Source organism: Physeter macrocephalus, chromosome 6, assembly GCF_002837175.3.
Source record: "Physeter macrocephalus isolate SW-GA chromosome 6, ASM283717v5, whole genome shotgun sequence".
NCBI classification, from domain to species: domain Eukaryota; kingdom Metazoa; phylum Chordata; class Mammalia; order Artiodactyla; family Physeteridae; genus Physeter; species Physeter macrocephalus.
Window position 1 is genome coordinate 52,765,385 of NC_041219.1, and position 17,461 is coordinate 52,782,845.

At 49.9% G+C, this 17,461-nt stretch overlaps 1 protein-coding gene across 29 annotated transcripts in view; it reads left to right on the plus strand.

Annotated features, from left to right (window-relative positions):
- Window positions 1-17,461, plus strand: part of MICAL3 (microtubule associated monooxygenase, calponin and LIM domain containing 3) — a 177,330-nt gene that overhangs the window by 66,444 nt on the left and 93,425 nt on the right. For 26 of the 29 annotated variants that reach the window (XR_008617618.1, XR_008617617.1, XR_008617616.1 and 23 more), the window contains 6 exons: window positions 9,104-9,442; window positions 11,318-11,525; window positions 13,339-13,455; window positions 13,863-13,964; window positions 14,490-14,645; window positions 15,600-15,700. Coding sequence is in view for 24 of the 29 variants with exons in the window: in XM_028490750.2 (XP_028346551.1) it covers window positions 9,179-9,442; window positions 11,318-11,525; window positions 13,339-13,455; window positions 13,863-13,964; window positions 14,490-14,645; window positions 15,600-15,700 (948 nt within the window). In the remaining 5 variants the exon portion in view is untranslated. Of the gene's footprint in view, window positions 1-4,980; window positions 5,959-8,341; window positions 8,468-9,103; window positions 9,443-11,317; window positions 11,526-13,338; window positions 13,456-13,862; window positions 13,965-14,489; window positions 14,646-15,599; window positions 15,701-17,461 lie in introns of those variants that run through there. The other 3 variants (XM_028490754.2, XM_028490749.2, XM_028490753.2) reach the window with 3 other exon arrangements.

Here is a 17,461-nt window from a genome sequence, read left to right on the forward strand (position 1 = left end):
CCATGGCTCACGGGCCCAGCCGCTCCGCGGCACGTGGGATCTTCCCGGACCGGGGCACGAACCCGCGTCCCCTGCATCGGCAGGCGGACTCTCCACCACCGCGTCACCAGGGAAGCCCAGGACTTCGGATTTAACTCTGAGCTGGGAAGCCGGGGAGCCTTAGAGCAGAGGTGTAACCTGATTGGACCAACATTGAGTGAATGCTCAGGCTGCTATTGGAAAACATTCGGGGGAGGTGGGACTGGGACGGTGGCAGCAGGGAGGGGCTCTGGAGGAACCCAAGGGAGGGATGATTTGACTTTGGTGAGGGTGGGGGACGAGATGGTGGAGAGTGGTTGGATTGGGCTGTACTTTGAAGGTGGAACAGACAGAAGGTACTGAAGAACTGACTATGGGATGTGACAGAAATGAGCATAATTCTAAGGGTTTCAGATTGAGCAGCTGGCTGGATGTTGGTGTCATTTGCTGAGATGCAGAAAATACTAAGGAAGAAGCAGGCTGGGGATAGGAATGGGAATCAAGGTTGTGTGCATGTTAAGTTTGAGATGCTTGTCAAATTTCCAAGTAGAAATGTCAAATAAGCAGTTGGTCTTACAGGTTCAGAGGAGAGAAAATAAATTTGTGCACCAGTGACGATCTCTATGTAAAATGGATACTTAAAGCCATGGTACTGGGGGACATGGAGGGCAGAGTTTTTCAAAGTGGGTTGTGTCTCATTAATGGGTCATGAAAGCAATACAGTGGGGACCAGCAACTTTAAAGAATGAGAGAACAGAAAACGTCAGAATATTTCAGTAGTAAAGGTAACTTGTGACATTTTTCAAAAATTACATTTATGGGGGTGGTGGTGGTGGTGGGATGAACTGGGAGATTGGGATTGACATATACATACTAATATGTATAAAACAGATGACTAATAAAAAATATCAAATAGAAGTGGAGAGCAAAAAAAACAAAGTACACAGTCTGCTTCCCCTAAGCGCTACCAATATAATTTGCATTTAAGTTGCTTACATGCAGTCTTGAGCAATAGATTCTAAAAGCTACAAAATTTTGACTGATTGAAATTAAAAATAGCTTTATTGTTAAGAAAAATTACATTTACATAGACTATATATAGAGAGAACTGTGTGTACGGTTTAAGAAGCTAGGAAGCCACTGATGTTCAGGGAGTGGATGTAGATTGAGAAGAGACCCAAAGACTAAGTGACCCCGTGACCATTTCAACATGCGAAGGGTGGGGATACGTGAGGGGCCAGTAAAGGACACAGGAAAGTATCTGTAGAGGCCAGAGGAGAACCAGGAGGGTGGTGTCCCAGGGCCGAGGAGAGGCGTGGTGGGCTGTGACTCGAGCTCTGGGCTAATGGAGGAAACCTGGATTGAGAATTGGCCGTTGGATTTGACAGTGTGGAAATCACTGAGTCCTTGCTGAGATGTTTCTGTGGAGCAGTGGGAATGAAGCCTGATTGTTGTAGGTTTCAAGGACAGTGTGGGAGAGGAAGTCACGACCACAAGCACAGACAGTTCTTCCGGGGAGTGGAGTACACTAGTCAGAGGAGATGGGGACAGGGCAGGGTTTTTAAAGATGAGAGCCTACGTCAGTGGGAACAGTTCAGTTTCGGGGAGGGACTGATGCAGGAGGAGAGGACCAGTGCAGGAGGCAGTGTGTGGGGTTGAGTAAGGTGGGTGGCATCGGTGCACATGGGTTGCTTCATGTGGGCGTGTTCATCGTCACGGAAGGAGGGCAGATGAGGTGGGTATTGACATGATCGTAGGAGCTTATGGAAGAATGCTGAGGTGAAGAAACTGAAAGCCACGTCAAAAGAGAAAGGGTTGAAGGAACTGAGGAGGACGTGAAGATAGCAGATGTTTGGACGGCTGGCCTGTAAAAGAGGAACTAATCTTGTTCTGGATACTTCCAAGGGGAAATTTTGGACCGTGGAGTAAAAAACTATGGGGTCTTCTACCTAGAAATTGTGTCCTTGGGAAATTAACATTTCAAGCTGCTCAAAGATGGTGAAGACTGCTTCACAAGGTAGAAAGCCGCCTGTCAGTGCAGCTGTTTGTGTGTTGTGGTCGGTACACAGAAGATGCAGGTGTGGGGTGGCTGGTCACACTGGGTGGTCCTTCGGATCTTGACCATCTTATATTTTGTGATTCATGGCAGTTGGTAGTAGGCAGACCAGACAACTGAAAAACCCCAGATTCGGTGCCACGTTAACCTCTTGCCAGCAGTTCATGTGTTTACAAAGCTTTTGCTGCAGGGTCTGCCGCCGGGAACAGGAGATACTGGAGGTGTTTCCCTACAACTCCACAGCCGTCCTTGCGGGAGTATTGGTATCCCGTTGGGCTGCCGCAGCTTTGGTGTTCTCTGAGCCCCTGTCCAGCAGTGGCCCTCGAGGTCACCCTGCTCGGCTGCCAGGCAGACCACTTCCCGAGTCTGCACAAGTGCAGGTGGCTGGGTAGTCCTCTAGTCAGCAGAACCTCATTGAGCACCTACTATGTGCCAGGAACTAGGTACACAGTGCCGAGCTACGTGGATTGGGGCCTGCCCTTGTGCAGAAGAACAGCTTTTGGTTGCACTTTCCCACAACCTCAGTGAGCCTCTCTCCCCAACCAGAGGCCCTTTCCTTGCCCTGACAGCCTGGATCATAACAAGGCTCTCAGACTTGTGGGCAGGAAGGGGTTGGTCTTTTGGTCTCTGTCCCTCAGCTCTGGACCCTTGGTAGTCAGTAGGTTGAGATTCATCTGTCCTGCGCTGAGTTCCTGCAGCGAGTGGAGTAGCATTGGGTGATTCAGAAATGCTTTGTGATCACCTCCTGAGAGGTGCTGAAGATGGCTCAGGTGCGAGAGCTGCTGAGGGATGCAGGCTGGGGAGCGCTCAGCCTTTCAGCTGCCACTCGGAGGGTCAGTGTGACCCCAGAGTGCCCTGACCTCCATTTAAGAAAGGGCTCCATTTCAGAGGAGCCCATACAGCGATGAATTGTGAGAAGAAAAAGAATCTTGTATTGTGTGTCCTTGCTAAGTTCACCCGGAGCGCTCTTCCTGGAGGTTCTGGACCGGGGATGTTGTTCTGATGAGCTCTTGTTTCTCAAACTGTGTTCTCAGGTGGTTCTTCCTTCGAATGGCTCTGGGCTTGGGCTCTGGATACAAAACCTGGCTGCACCGTTTTCCTGCTGTGTGACGTTTAAACGTCTTTAAGCAGCAGTTTTCCACCTGCAAAATGCAGGTGGTAGATTGTGGTGACGGTAGAGATGCGGTGTGGATCTGACCGCCAATAAGTATTCAGTGTTGGCTGTTTTCACTGTCACTGACAGTCCTTGTGTCTTTCTTGTTTGAACATCTGAGTTTGGCAGGAACTTGCCCACTCCGGTGTTATCCTTTAGCCCCTCCTGCCCAATGCCATTGTCACACCTTCTGGGACAAGTGGAGTGGGGAGGGTGAAGAGGGAGGGAGGGACAAAGGAAGTTTTACAACATTTTTCTTTCTTTCAAGAGACAGACTGTCTGAGTTCTCTCATTCTGTTATATGAGTAGCCACTTATTTAGCTGAGTATAACCTTTTGTTGATGGGATTATAAACTACTAGATAATAGCAACACTCCTGCCATTTACCGGGTCTTGCTGTGCACCTGGCACTGCTAAACATTTTGCATTCATTACCTCAGTTCCTGCAAAACCCTGTGATTCATTGGACATTACCTTCACTTTGCAGGTGAAGATACTCTTCCTGAGACACTGGGGCTGGGGCATTGTTCTTTTTGACTCTTTGTTTTCCCGGGTTATTTGGGACAGACATTGGCATTTGCATTGGCATCAGCCATTATGTTTACTGGTGTTTGGCTCTGACTTGGACTTGGTAGTGTTTGCTTGGAGTGACAAAGGCAGAGGTCATTTCTTTTCTCTTTTTTTTTAAAGGTATGTTTTAGATATATTTTATTTCTTTTGACCCTTCAATATTTTATTTTTTTAAAATCCCATTTATATATATTAAAAAAATTTTTTATTGAAGTATAGTTGATTTACAATGTTGTGTCAATCTCTGCTGTACAGCAAAGTGACTCAGTTATATACATATATACATTCTTTTTTTATGTTCTTTTCCATTTTGGTTTATCACAGGATATTGAGTATAGTTCCCTGTGCTATACACTAGGACCTTGTTGTATATCCATTCTAAATGTAATAGTTTGCATCTACCAACCCCAAACTCCCAGTCCATCCCTTTCCCTCTCCCCCTCCCCCTTGGCAACCACAAGTCTGTTCTCTGTGGGGAGAGGTCATTTCTGACTCCTTGGTCAATTGTGTAGGTGTTTTTCCTGAAGAAATAGGTTGCTATCAAAGAAAGTAAAATAAAAAGTTTTGAGAAGATACAACATTAGGGGTTAACGTCTTTCAGAATTGGAGACTTGGAAGAGAACCCAGAGGTCATGGTCCAGGCTCTTCTCAGACCCCTCTAGAGAGGGCCGTTCCACCTCCTAGAATAAGGCAGTGTGAGAATCCATAACAAAAGCGCTGCATTCTTGCTAGTTGCTCTTCCATGCCCAGGCTGACTGTGTTCTTAGACACCCCATTTTGGTGGCACATTAGGTAAAACTGTCCTCTGTAACATCCCCCCGCTTCTCCTCCACCTCCCCCAGCCCCGCAGGGACCTCCAGACAGACTCCCACTAGGGATTCTTTTCCCTTGTCAACTCCACAGAAACTAGAGTGTTCCTACTGCAGGTCAGGCTGAAGCTGCAGAGACCCGGTCCCTGCCCTGAGGAAGCCTTGAGGTGGTGGAGGAGAGAGCCATTCCAGTCACGCGCTTGCGGAATCGCAGGCGCGGGTGAGGACCGGTGCGTGGTACTAAAGAGCAGATCCATGGAATGGGGAGGGGCACGGGGACTGGTTTCCGGTGTCCTCAGCATCCCGCTGAGTGTCCATTTGATGCTAAATAGGATGGAAAGTCAGAGAAGAACTGAGGATGGAACAAAGGCAGCAACAAGAATTGTGAGAAGGACTGCTTTCCTTCTTGTATTTTGAGCTTGCATCCTTGGGACCTAGAGAACCTTATCTTGGGGCCATGAGAGATGAGAGGCCTTTGGAACAGGAGCTGGGAAGCAGTTGGGGCGACGAGGAGTTTCATTCCCAGACAGTCTGATTCCATCGGATGCCCCAGGCGAGGGACTCAGTGTCCCCATCCACAGATGGTGGTGGCCTGAGCCGCCCTTTTGCAGAAAGACTGGCCAAGAACTCAAGGCATTTGGCTACTTTGGTCCTTGTTTCTGTAAAACATGAAGGAATCTCTGTAATCTGAAGTGCATTTGTCATCTAATTTTCCTCCTAATGACATTGTAAAACATGTCTTCCTATCTGCCTTCCTTCTAGGGTCTGTTTAGACAAGTCACGCCTCTGACTGCATGGGCTAGGAAAGGAGCATTTCATAGATCCTTTGTAAGAGTCAGATTTGCACATGCGTCAGTATATTAGTGGTGCGGTGGCTAGGGAGAAAATGAACCAAACTTGGCTCTGATTTCTTACTCTTGAAGTATAATTCTTATTTTGTTGTTTTGATTCTCTTTCCTTTTTCTATTTTTAAAGATAAGTCTCCCCCACCCCTCAAATAACCACCCATCTATTCTAAGAGCTAGAGACTGAGTGTTCTCAAATCAGCCATGAGTCAGTGACAACCTTCTACTCTTATAAATAGAAACATAAACTCTGTTCCTGCATGCACTTCATAGGCTGTCTCTAGCACTTTCCTCCACAGCCAAGGAGTGTGCTTCTGAGTCAGCAGTCAGCTGCTGTGGGACGGAGCTCGCAGGCCATTGCCGGTGGCAGAGATCGCACTGACGTGCGGAGAGCTGGCCCCACCTCTTCCTTGTCTCTCCTCAGGCTCCTCACTCCCTCGTCCCTTCCTTCCACACCTTGACTTTTCAGTCCTCAGGATTTCTGGCACCTTCCGGCCAGGTTTCCTGGTATGTAGGCTCCTGTGCTTATGACTGTTGATTTTCCCTGGCTAGTGGGACGTACAGCACATGGGGGTGGTCCAGGAGAGGCCCGGACGAGCATGAGCTTGGGTTTGACGTTCAGGAATGAGGGCATGAGGGCAATGGCGGGAGTGGTCCTTCTGCCGTCTGCCCAGCCGCTCTTAGCGTGAACCCAGTGCCGGGTAAGTCCCCAGGCTGCACGAGGCTGTCCCGCCAGCAGAGCTGCAGAACAGACACCGGAGTGTCTTCTGCTACGGCCACTTGGCTTGCAGAGGGGGAAAGCTGAGGCAGCCCGAGGGAATTGGTCTTGTGTAGTCTTACCTCCGGTGCCTGTCACATTGTTCCAGGAACCATTGTTCCCTCTACTTATCTGTTGTCGTTAGTGACCTGCAGGTGGAACTCTCTTACACTGGGCACTTACTCCCTGTCTGCCTCTTGCAAGCAGGCTCTCTGCAGCTGTCTGGGAGTGGCTGGAACCTGTTCATCTGAAAGTGTTTTGCATCAGCAGAAGGTTTGGGGGCCAGTTATTAATGAAGGTGTTCATGTGTGGTGAGGTTTGATTTGAGCAAGTGCTCAGCTCTTTGGAAGTAAATGTTTGTTTCAAACAGGGTGGGCTACAGCCAACAAAGGGGGTGTTAGCCCACACATCAGAATTCTTCTTTGAAAATAAATGCTGAGACTCTTTTAGGGTGGGGTGAGACAGGGGAAAGGCCTTTAGAAATGCATGTCGCAGGATCTTGAGCGTGTTGTTGTCAGCTAGAACATGGTGGTACCTCGGGCTCCAGATCCTGGCAGTGAGTGGAGGGTGGCTGCTGCTGTTTAGGAACAAAGAAAAATCATTTTCTTTCTTGACTAGAGGCAGAGAGATCAGAGCCGGTGTGTTCAAAGCTTTTAAACACTGTGACTCTGGTGGAGTTCGAGAGAGCTGTGCACACAGGTGGGGCACGCAGGGCCAGGAGCGCTGTCTGCTGGCTGCACGAGCAAAGCAAATAAAGCTGCAGAGGCCCCGACGGGCAACACCCGGGACCCTTGTTTCTAGTCCTGGGTTATTACCCTTTCTTCTGCTTCTGGATGAGCATGTCTGGTTTTCTCTGCCACTTAAAAGCCGTCTTTTGACTACCTGCAGTTTCTAAGATAAGCATTGACTTGTAAGAAGAAGAATGGGCTCTTTTTAGAAACTTTAAAGTATTTCTCTTGCTGCTTAGCGCTACCCAGAATAAACTTTTATTTAGGGGAAACTGAAGGTTAGTTCCAGTTAATTCCATTTCTTGTTGGACTCTTGGCCACGTGGCTTTTGGGACAAGCTGTTGTTTAGCGGTGTGCATAGGAGGGGTTGTTGAGTTAGTGATGTATTTGAGATGAGAAGCCAAGTCAGTGTGTTTCAGGTAAAGAATTACCATCTTCACCTCGGCCTCCACAGAACAAGTGCTATGTCTGTTGACACAGAAAACACAAGAGGAAAGTGGCAGTTCCTCGTATTTAGGTATTGCCTTCTCTCAGGAAACCACCCACACCTCCAGTTGGTTCGATTCAACCTTATAATACATGGTGAAGTGTGGAAAGAAGCAGAATCTTATTCCTGCTTCCCAAGGGGGCTTCTCCCGCCTGTAAGAGCTTCAGGACGGGACGTGGGGCTCTTCCAGGCCTAGGGAGGCAAGCAGAGGGTCTCCTCAGCACATAGTTTGGTGGCTCCCTTTGCCCTGGGCTAGTTCACTAAATAGTGGGCCACTTCTCACTCCCCCCGCTCCCCCCAACACAGTGGATCAGCAGCTCCCTTCCTCCATCCCCTGCCGTCTCCACGAGCAGGTCCTCTTTACAGCAGAGCTCTGGCTCAGCCCTGTTGGTCACCTGGCGGGAGGTCGCCTGGAGCCCCGGGCGTGAGTCCTGCGGCTGGGAGGGTTTTCCCACACTGAACCCCGGGGCGTCCACTCTCAGCTCGTCTTACACGAGGGAGAACCGAGGCCGAGTGGGGCAGCCCGGGCCCGGCGCGCGGGGACCCAGGGCTGAGGTGCTGCTCGTCTTGTTGCCCTGCCCTGCTTCTCTGCTCGCCCTGCTCCAGCCTCTGGCCCTTTGCCTCCCGCCCCCAGCGGCAGTTCTCCGTAGTGGTGACAAGTAAGCGCCGTACAGACCTAAGGCAGGGAGTGGGTGAAGGAGCGCAGGCGGGGCCCTCCCTTCTTGAAGCTTCTCCCAGCAAGCGTCGGCTGGTACGTGCTGGCGGTTTTTGGTAACTGGGAGGCATAGACGGCATCATTACTGCTGTCAGGTTTCTTTGTGGGCAAAATGGAACGGCTGTAAAATCCTCCTACCTGCCACATGCCGTCCGCATGGCAGGACTTCAGTCCCTAAACGCCGACCTTGGCTCTGCTCTCAGACCTCTCCGCCGTGCCTCAGAAGCTCTTCAGAGTGCTCGTCCTTGGCTGCCAGCCCCTCCCTCGCTGAGTCCAGATCTCCCCCGGAGCCCAGGGCCCCCCCCGTGTGATCTGACCAGCCTTCACAGGTCAGCTACCACCTGTGTGCCGTGCCCCCCGAGCCGACTTGGCTGACTGCCTAGTGAGCCCCTCCACTGAGGCAGCTCAGCTGTAACAGGGTACCCGCCACAGATGAGGGCTTCTGTTTGTAATCCCGCGGCCTGGGCTCACCCCTCGCTCCACGGGAAACATCCCTGACCCTTTCGTCTGTAAGAGTCCCTTGCAAGCCTTCCAGTTTCCTTCCTTTTCCACGTCCTGTGCTTCCTCCCTGCCTGGCTGACACCAATTCATCCTGAAACCCTCAGCTGTCATCCCTCAGAGGCTCATCCTGGATGAGGGTCCCTCCCCTATGACGTAGGCGCCCTTCCCCTGTGTTCCCACATCCCTTGAGCCTCTCTCTCTCTGACACTTAGTAGGGCACGTCTGAGCTTCTGTTCACCCGCTAAACTGTAAGATCCTTGAAAGCAACCGCAGTCTTCCTCATTTCTCTATCCGCGGTGTCTCAGACGGTGCCTGGAGTCTAGAGGACCGACAGCTTATTACGCTTGTGTAACGAACGCCTGCAACACTTAGGAAGTGCACTCTGTAAAGAGTTATGTCTCCTAGAAAACGTTTCTAGATGCAGCTTTGGATTTGCTAACCGTTCCTCTTTCTTTCTTTATTAGATTAATGTGACGGCGTCAGGTGGATCGACAGCCCCCCCACCGCCCCATTTGTCAGGGGCCTGAGAGTGGGGAGACATGGAGGAGCGTAAGAACGAGGCGACGAATCGGGCTCACATCCTCTTTGACCGGTTCGTGCAGGCCACCACTTGCAAGGGGACACTCAAGGCCTTCCAAGAGCTCTGCGACCACCTGGAACTGAAGCCTAAGGACCACCGCTCCTTTTACCACAAGCTCAAGTCCAAGCTCAACTACTGGAGAGCCAAGGCCCTCTGGGCAAAGCTGGACAAGCGGGGCAGCCACAAAGACTACAAGAAGGGAAAGGCGTGCACTAACACTAAGGTAGGGGCGGCCGCCCAGGCCCTGGGCACTGACCCAAGGACTCAGCTGGAGAAGGAGAGAGCATTGGGTGGAGGTAGCCTGGTGAGGACAAGGCTGCTTAGGCCACAGCCTAGGGAGGCCGTCAAGCTCACACTGCGGCAGAACTTTGTGGATCCACTACCTGTGTTCGTTCATTCGACTGCTCTGTGTGCCCCATTCTTATCCCGTGGATTCACATAGGAACATGCGGGGTTTCAGCTACTGAGAACAACCCTGAAGTCAGACACTGTAGGATTTGTTTGATTTTGCTGAGGCTCTAGTTGAATCTCAGACTGCTAGGAGGATGCAGGCCTCTGAGCAAAGAGGTAGCCAGGCCCTGTGAATGTCCTGTCTGACCGTGGCAGCCTGGTGCTTGACAAAGTCATTGTTCCAGACTCAGCCTCTGGTAAGGTGTAGAGTATTTGCCAACTTGGGGATTTTTTTCCCACAGGCTTCAGACCTCTCTTCATCCATTTTCCAGAGGTCTATCTTGATAAGCAAGGGCTTTGTAAACCAAAGTATTTCTTTTGCTTTCTTCACAATCTAGAGAAATAGAGTTTCCATGAAACGGGTAGGCCTGGGCAAAGACCCGAGATGCCCAGTCACCTGTGCAGGGGGAGGCGTGGGGAGGGGAGAAAGGTAATATATTCCTGTTCTCCTCCTTAGTAAGAGCACTTTCTGTGAGAATTTCGGAAAAGCTAGCAGGGAAATGAAGTTGCAGATGACTTTATGACTGTAATTACTGTCCTTTCAAGAGCCTTAACTTGCCCTGTGTTGGTTTGCATTTGGGTAGATATTCATCCACAAAATGCAAGTAATTCAAGTGCACTCTAGAGTTTATCTATCTATTTATTTATTTATTTATTTTTGGCTGCATTGGAGGGGCTTCCCTGGTGGTACAGGGGTTAAGAATCTGCCTGCCAGTGCAAGGGACATGGGTTTGAGCCCTGGTCCGGGAAGATCCCACATGCTGCGGAGCAGCTAAGCCCACGCGCCACAGCTACTGAGCCTGTGCTCTAGAGCCCGCAAGCCACAACTACCGAAGCCCACGTGCCTAGAGCCCCTGCTCTGCAACAAGAGAAGCCACCGCAGTGAGAAGCCCGCGCACCACAACGAAGAGTAGCCCCCGCTCGCTGCAACTAGAGAAAGCCCGTGCACAGCAACGAAGACCCAACACAACCAAAATTAAAAATATAAATAAATAAATAAATTTATATGGAAAAAAAATAAAAGAATAAAAGGAATTGGAAGCCAGAAACAGTGCATGTCTTTCTTCTGAACGTGCATGCCAACTAGTTAAGATAAGTGTGCGGTCTCACCCTGAGTACTTCTCTAGAATGTGGATCTTCAAGATTGTTTCCCTGGATTTTCAGTCTAAAGTTGGTGATTTTAGAACTCTTTTCTGCACATAAAACTTTGGCTCTTGAAAATTACCACCTTGGAGTCTCTCAAGTGGTAGGTCCATTCCAGGACCCTAAGATTGCTTGGCTATGTATTTAATGATCTGTGCCTCTGTGGACAGAGATCTGCTTGACTTAGAAACCTTCCAGAAGGTTTTCTCCTGTTGTTGAGAGATGAGATGTGATCTTCATATTGTGTGTTGATGTGAGGACCCAGGTAAATGTGATCTGCAGGTGCCACGTCTGAGTTTCTGTCCAGCACTTACAGTTAAGTCTCCTCCATCCAGAGTCCCCACAGCTTTTCTCTGAAGCCATTGCAGGCACTCCGCCTCTGACCCGGATGGGTTTGAAGGTTTCTTGGTCATGGGGAGAATAGCCCTACTGGGGGGCTTTAGGGAATGGTGGTTATGCGCTCAAGAGCTGCTGCCTTCTCCCTGAAAGCAGCTGTGTTTTTCAGTGTCTCATCATTGGAGCTGGCCCCTGCGGTCTCCGCACAGCCATCGATTTATCCTTATTGGGAGCTAAGGTGGTCGTGATTGAGAAACGAGATGCCTTCTCCCGCAACAATGTCTTGCATCTCTGGCCATTCACCATACACGATCTGCGAGGCCTGGGTGCCAAGAAGTTCTACGGCAAGTTCTGTGCTGGAGCCATCGACCACATCAGTAAGTAAAATTAGTTCTCCTGTAGGATCCCACCCCTACCCGCTACTAATTTTTCAGCAGAAAGAGGCAGGCAGATTACCAGAGGAGTTCGTACTCAGAAGCCCAGTGTGTCCTGACATCCTTAGTATCTATTGTGTAGAAAACACACTCAGCTTGGAGTCAAAATACCTGCCCTCCGTTGGTTCTGTAACCTGAGATTCTTAACTACCAGTGTGTCTCCTGTGAAATGAGTTTAGCTTAAGGAATTCTAACATCCTGAGCGCTTACTGAGCACCGGCAGTGGGTGGGATAGGATTGGGGCCGGGCTAGGAAACAGACTGCCAGCTTGGGCTTTGACCCTCTGGTGGCTCTTAGTCTGATGGGAGAAGCACGAGGTATGCAGCTTGCTGTGATGTGCTAGGTGGGTACTCTCCTAATGTGAGAACAAACACTCTGGGGCTGGTCCTGGGGAGCCACGGTGATGGAAGAAGCAGACTCCTAGTCTGGCTGTGAATGGCAAGTAGATAGTGGGATCCCTTTGGCCGAGTGATTCTCGTGAGGTCTGCAGCGCGGAGGGCTCCTGCTCTCCTCCTGTCCCCTCCAGGCTCAGCCGGGGCCTGTGCTCGAGGCAGTAGAAGTTAATGCAGACATTGCTTTTGTTTTCATGCCGCTCTGAAAAGCGGTTCAGAACAGACTGTTGTCGATGTTATGAAGTTGCAGTCTTGTCTGTTGATCATCATTAATGATCGCAGGACAGCCTTATGAAGGAAGTGTTGTTCTGAGCTCCTCAGATGTGTCCTGTAAACATTCAGCTACTCAACCCTTTGCTCTCTGAAGCAGTTGTGCCAGTTTATCAGACTGGCCAGCAGATGCCACATTCCAGCGGCAGCAGGAGTGCTCTGCGTCTGCCGGGCTGTAACGGGTAACAGCCATCTGCAGGGGTGACCTGTGCGCTGGCAGGGCGTTAGCAAGTCTTTGGGAGCGTGACGTGGAAGGCTGGAAAGTGGGTGACTTAGCCGAGACGGCTGCGTGGGGGGCTAGCATGTATTCCTAGCACATGGGTCACAGCGTGTAGGCAGTCGGTGTTAACAGTGGACCAAGGTCCGTATACCAGCGGACTTGTGTGCCCTGTGTGTGGCAGGATTTGCCTTGGAGCTGAGAGGGTCCCACATCAGGGCCCAGACTTTCTCTCAGTGTACCTGGGGCCATGCGTGTCGGACACCTGGGAACCACGCGTTGGACGCTGAACAAATAAATAAGTCTCACTGTGATAATGAGCAAGATTTTCAATTATTTTGAGCCTTAGTTTCTGCAGCTGTAGACCAGTGGTGGGAGGGGGAATGGTAAGAGACTAAGGTTCGTTTGAGGGATCCCCTCTCAGCGTGTAAGAGTGCGTGAAGGTCAGTGAGGGAACAGGCTGAGAGAGAGACGCCGTGGGCAATTCAGGAAGCAGGGCAGCCTTTATCCATTGGAAGCACCCCTGGGGGTGCCTATCTTCTGCCTCCTGTGGTGAGTCCTGTCAGGATCGTAGGTGCCGCTCGGTCACTGTGGCTCTGTGTCAGAGAGGATGGAAGGGAGGGTCTCCTTCTGTCTCAGAGCTTTTGAGAGGTAGGCTTGCGTGTCTCTCTAGAATATCTCTTGCACTGAATTGTATTTGCCCTTGAGAAAGAAAGGAAGACGCCATGGAGCGTGGCTCGGAAAAGCCGCCTGCTGTAGGTGGCTTTGAGCATCTGGATAAACTCTGCATTGGTGGATGGGGGGACCGGAGCAGTGATGCTGACTGGTTCTCTCTCCCCAGTGGGCCCTCACTCCTGTGATCTTCCTGTTCACCCAGGTATCCGTCAGCTTCAACTAATACTTTTGAAAGTAGCATTGATCCTAGGCATTGAAATCCATGTCAATGTGGAATTCCAAGGACTTGTGGAGCCTCCTGAGGACCAAGAAAATGAACGTGAGTGAACAAATGAAGGAGGGATAAAAGGGCCTTGAAGAGGTGAGGAAAGATGAGATCCAGGGAGAAGAGAGGAATCTGAGGGTTGTTTTCAGAGCTAGTTAAAGGGGTATCTCCATTTGCACAGCCTGTGTCTTTGGAGGAACTTTTGCCTTATGAGGAGGCCTCTGACATAGTATTAGACATTACAGGGGCTTGGATTCGTCATGGGAAGTCGTGTGCTGGGGACGTTCCTTTGTGAGCCTTCCTCGAGGCTTCTTTCTCTCTTTGGTTTGTACCCCATGCTTTTATGCCTGGTGTGTTTTTGGCATGGGGTTTTGTGCAGTCTGCACACCTGGGTACCTAGAGATGTCTTAGATGTATGAATGGGTCTGGGTGATAACCTTCATTTTGACTTTCGTCCACAGGGATAGGTTGGCGGGCCCTGGTGCACCCCAAAACCCATCCTGTGTCAGAGTATGAGTTTGAAGTGATCATTGGAGGGGATGGCCGCAGGAACACCTTGGAAGGTACGGGTAGTGCTCCTCTCCCCTTCACCTGCGTCATGTGGAGGAACCCTGCCAAGAGCTTGTGTCTTCAGAGGCCCCGCTCCTGAGAATCCTCACGCGTGCGCTGCCTGGGCTAGGTGAACGGCAGGCCCCACCTTCGCCCCGCCAGCTGGTACTGGGCCACTTCTCCAGGGCACAGGGAGACAAGCCACCCGTGAGCAGGGAACGTTGCAGGATTAAACCTAAGTTATTAAAGCAGACGGCGTCCCTTTTTATGAAACGGAACCCCTCGTACTGAGTACTGTTCTGGTCCGTCAGATTTCTAGCGGTGTGTTAGTTGTGGGTGACTTTGACGTCTTTCCTGGATTGTTACAGTCCTTGGGAGGTAAACACCTTATTTCCAGATAGAGGAGAGCTGCCCTAAAATCTTCCCATTGATTCCCATCCCCCATATCCCCTAATGTCTTCCTCAGCACCCCTCCTGTGTGACATGATCTTCCTTCTTTAGCCAGCTTTTGCCACCTCTGAAAATTTCTTTCCTTCCAGGATTTCGTCGGAAAGAATTTCGTGGCAAATTGGCCATTGCCATTACAGCAAATTTTATTAACCGAAATACAACAGCAGAAGCCAAAGTGGAAGAGATCAGTGGTGTGGCTTTTATATTCAACCAAAAATTTTTCCAGGAACTGAGGGAAGCCACAGGTTGGTGTCAGTGCCTCCACAGCAAAAAGGATAGAAATTTAAATACCGCTTGTGATCTTTCTCTTGGAGGGTTTGGTCGGGGGGGTCATCAGTGTTACTGCTGTGTTGTTTGGCCCTCTGCTCCTTCTTCACTCCCGTGCTTCGTTCTGAGCATTATGCTTTCTGTGTCTCTGTCTCCTACTCTGGTGTCCTTTGTCCTCATTGCAGGGATGGGCTGCTCCTCCAGCCCTTCCCCCTGCCTGGCTCTGCATGGTGGTGCCTGACGCCATCGGCTGTTGGGAGGGGAGCTCTGGTTTGTTGACAACCTGACTCTAGGTGTTGAGTGTGTCTTCTTTTTCCTGAGTTTGTTTGGCTTTGAAGTAAACCACGTGCCAGACAGAAGCGAGGTTGTTGTATGATAGCTTGTGAATAGATGGATTCACTTAGACATTTTGCTGCAACAAAAATGTGTGGCAAATTCCACTTACCTATTTTCTGGAAGAACATGGTTTCTTCCCACTGCATCTGTTTTACAGGTTAATCGGATTAAAGAGCCAGTAGTGCACTCTACTTCCAGGCATCCAGTTGTCTGTCCTGCCCGTGAGAGTCTAGGCGATTCCCCCGTTGCCTTGACGAGCATCAAAGAGGTTTAACCTGAGAACCGACTCAAACCCTCTTACTAGAGGTTAACCTCTCCTTTCTTCCCATCCTTGTGTTTCTGCTTCTGATTGATTGCTGTTGCTAGGATAACAGGGTGTCAGGTGAATGCAGAGCAGTGTGAGATAACCAGAGCTCCCCCCCTTTTCGTGAACAAATGTGCAGGAAGTGAGGATCAGGCTCATGTGGCTTTATTTTCTCTTTCCCTGTCTGGAGTTCCACAACCCTGGCCTCTGTGGGCCAGTACAGTCTCTCTGGCTGCCCTAACCCACCTTCATCTCAGCAGACCCTTATGTGCACGTTTGTTCTCTGTTGCAGGGATCGATTTGGAGAACATCGTCTACTACAAGGATGACACACACTATTTTGTCATGACAGCCAAAAAGCAGAGTTTACTGGACAAAGGGGTGATACTGCATGTGAGTCACGGATTTCTTTTAAACCTCTTTTTATGTTGTACTGGGTCATGTGATTACCACGAGAAAGAATTTTATTGTCTGATGAGTTTTTTCCTGCAAGGGGATGAAAATGAGTGCCTCACTCATCTCCTGGGACCATGTACTTTGTACTCCTCTGATGTTTTTTAGTTTAACTTAAAAAAAATCTTTTGTTATGGAAAATTTCAAGCGCGAACAAAAGTGGAGAGACTTGTGTAATGAACCCCGATGTGCCTGTTATCCAGCATTAGCGGTTGTCAGCACGTGGTCAGCACTGTCCCAGGAGTACCCCAGCCCACTCCCCACTCCCACTTTGGGCTGTGCAAAGCAAATCTCAGACAGCATTTCACACATAAATATTCATTTTAATTTCAGGTGGTTCTGTTTGTGGTTATGATGAGTTCCATATATGACCGATTGTTGGTTGGTTAATAGGTCGTCTTTTGGGAGGGGTTGGTAGACGGAAGGCAGTTAGACCAAGAAGCAAAAATTGGTGTTTATGGAAGCCTGAGAACGGTTCTGGTTTTACTGCAGGTATGGTTACAGTGCCTGGATCAGGCTATATTTGGACCTCTTTATGGCCTGACAATGAGGGCTCTTGTTGACCCAGAGCCAGGGCCAGCTAAGCCTTTTTTCCAGATGACTAACTGTATGACATTCCCTGAGATGATGATCAGAATATGGACTCAGAGAACCACAGGCGGATGGTTCCTTAAGGAGAGTTTCTTAAGTCTTACTTGGTCTTGTTGGTCTGGATTTGAGAATTAACTGTCCCTGTGTGATGAGTGGAGAGAAGAGGCACCAGATGCGGTGATTCAGGCCTGTGCGGTTCCCAGCGCAGGCTGGTGGCTGAATTTCAGGATGTCCTTTGTCTCTGCAGGATGACGATGAGTTGGTTGACTTCAGTCTGAGTTATGGTGCTGCCTTGTCTGCAGGCGGTGCTGGGGAGCTGGCAGCTGGGAGCTCGTGGGCCTCGTGTCTGTGTCTCAGCCCCGTGGCCCTTTATGCGTGTGAGGAGGACAGGACAGAGCAGTGGGCACGGTCCATTCTTCCAGAAGCATGAACAAGATATATTTGGTTGGATGCTCTATCAGTAAGAAATAGCCGGTGAGCCCATTGCTACGCCTTGGGACTAAGCTCAGACTTAGAGCCCATGGTGGCCAATTACTAAGTGTTGAACAAACAGTTTCCGGGACCAACCTGAGTATTTGTGTTTGGCTTTTACATCTTGTAGTGCCAGCAGAAAGTACCATCAGGGGCACTTGGAAAGCTTAGGTCCCACTTGAGAAGAAAGACTTGGCTCAGTGTGCCAGGAGCCTCCAAAACAGCAAAGGGGTTTCTCCATCCTTTCTGTGGAAAGCCCTTTTTCTCTCATCATTGTTTTTCTTTGTTGGTGGATTACTATGGGGCCTTTCAGAATCTTGTGTATTGTTTTGAAGACTTCTGTTCCATTTTCAAAGTATTTCTTCCCGGCCCACAGGACTCCTATTGCCCCCACCTCCTCATCCCTCTGGCACTGAAGCTTTCAGGTTCTTCCTTTGGGTTCGATGAGCTATGCAAGGTTGAGTGTCCCGTGTAGGTCCAGCTGCTGCCCAGAAGATGGTGATTGCTGATAGCAGCCTGAACTATGAATGCTTTTCAGTTTACAGAGCACCATCACATTAAATCATTGTATTTGGTATTCAGAGCAACTCCGTGAGGTGGCGTGGACTAGAATGAAGAAGCAGTGACTTGTTCCAAGTA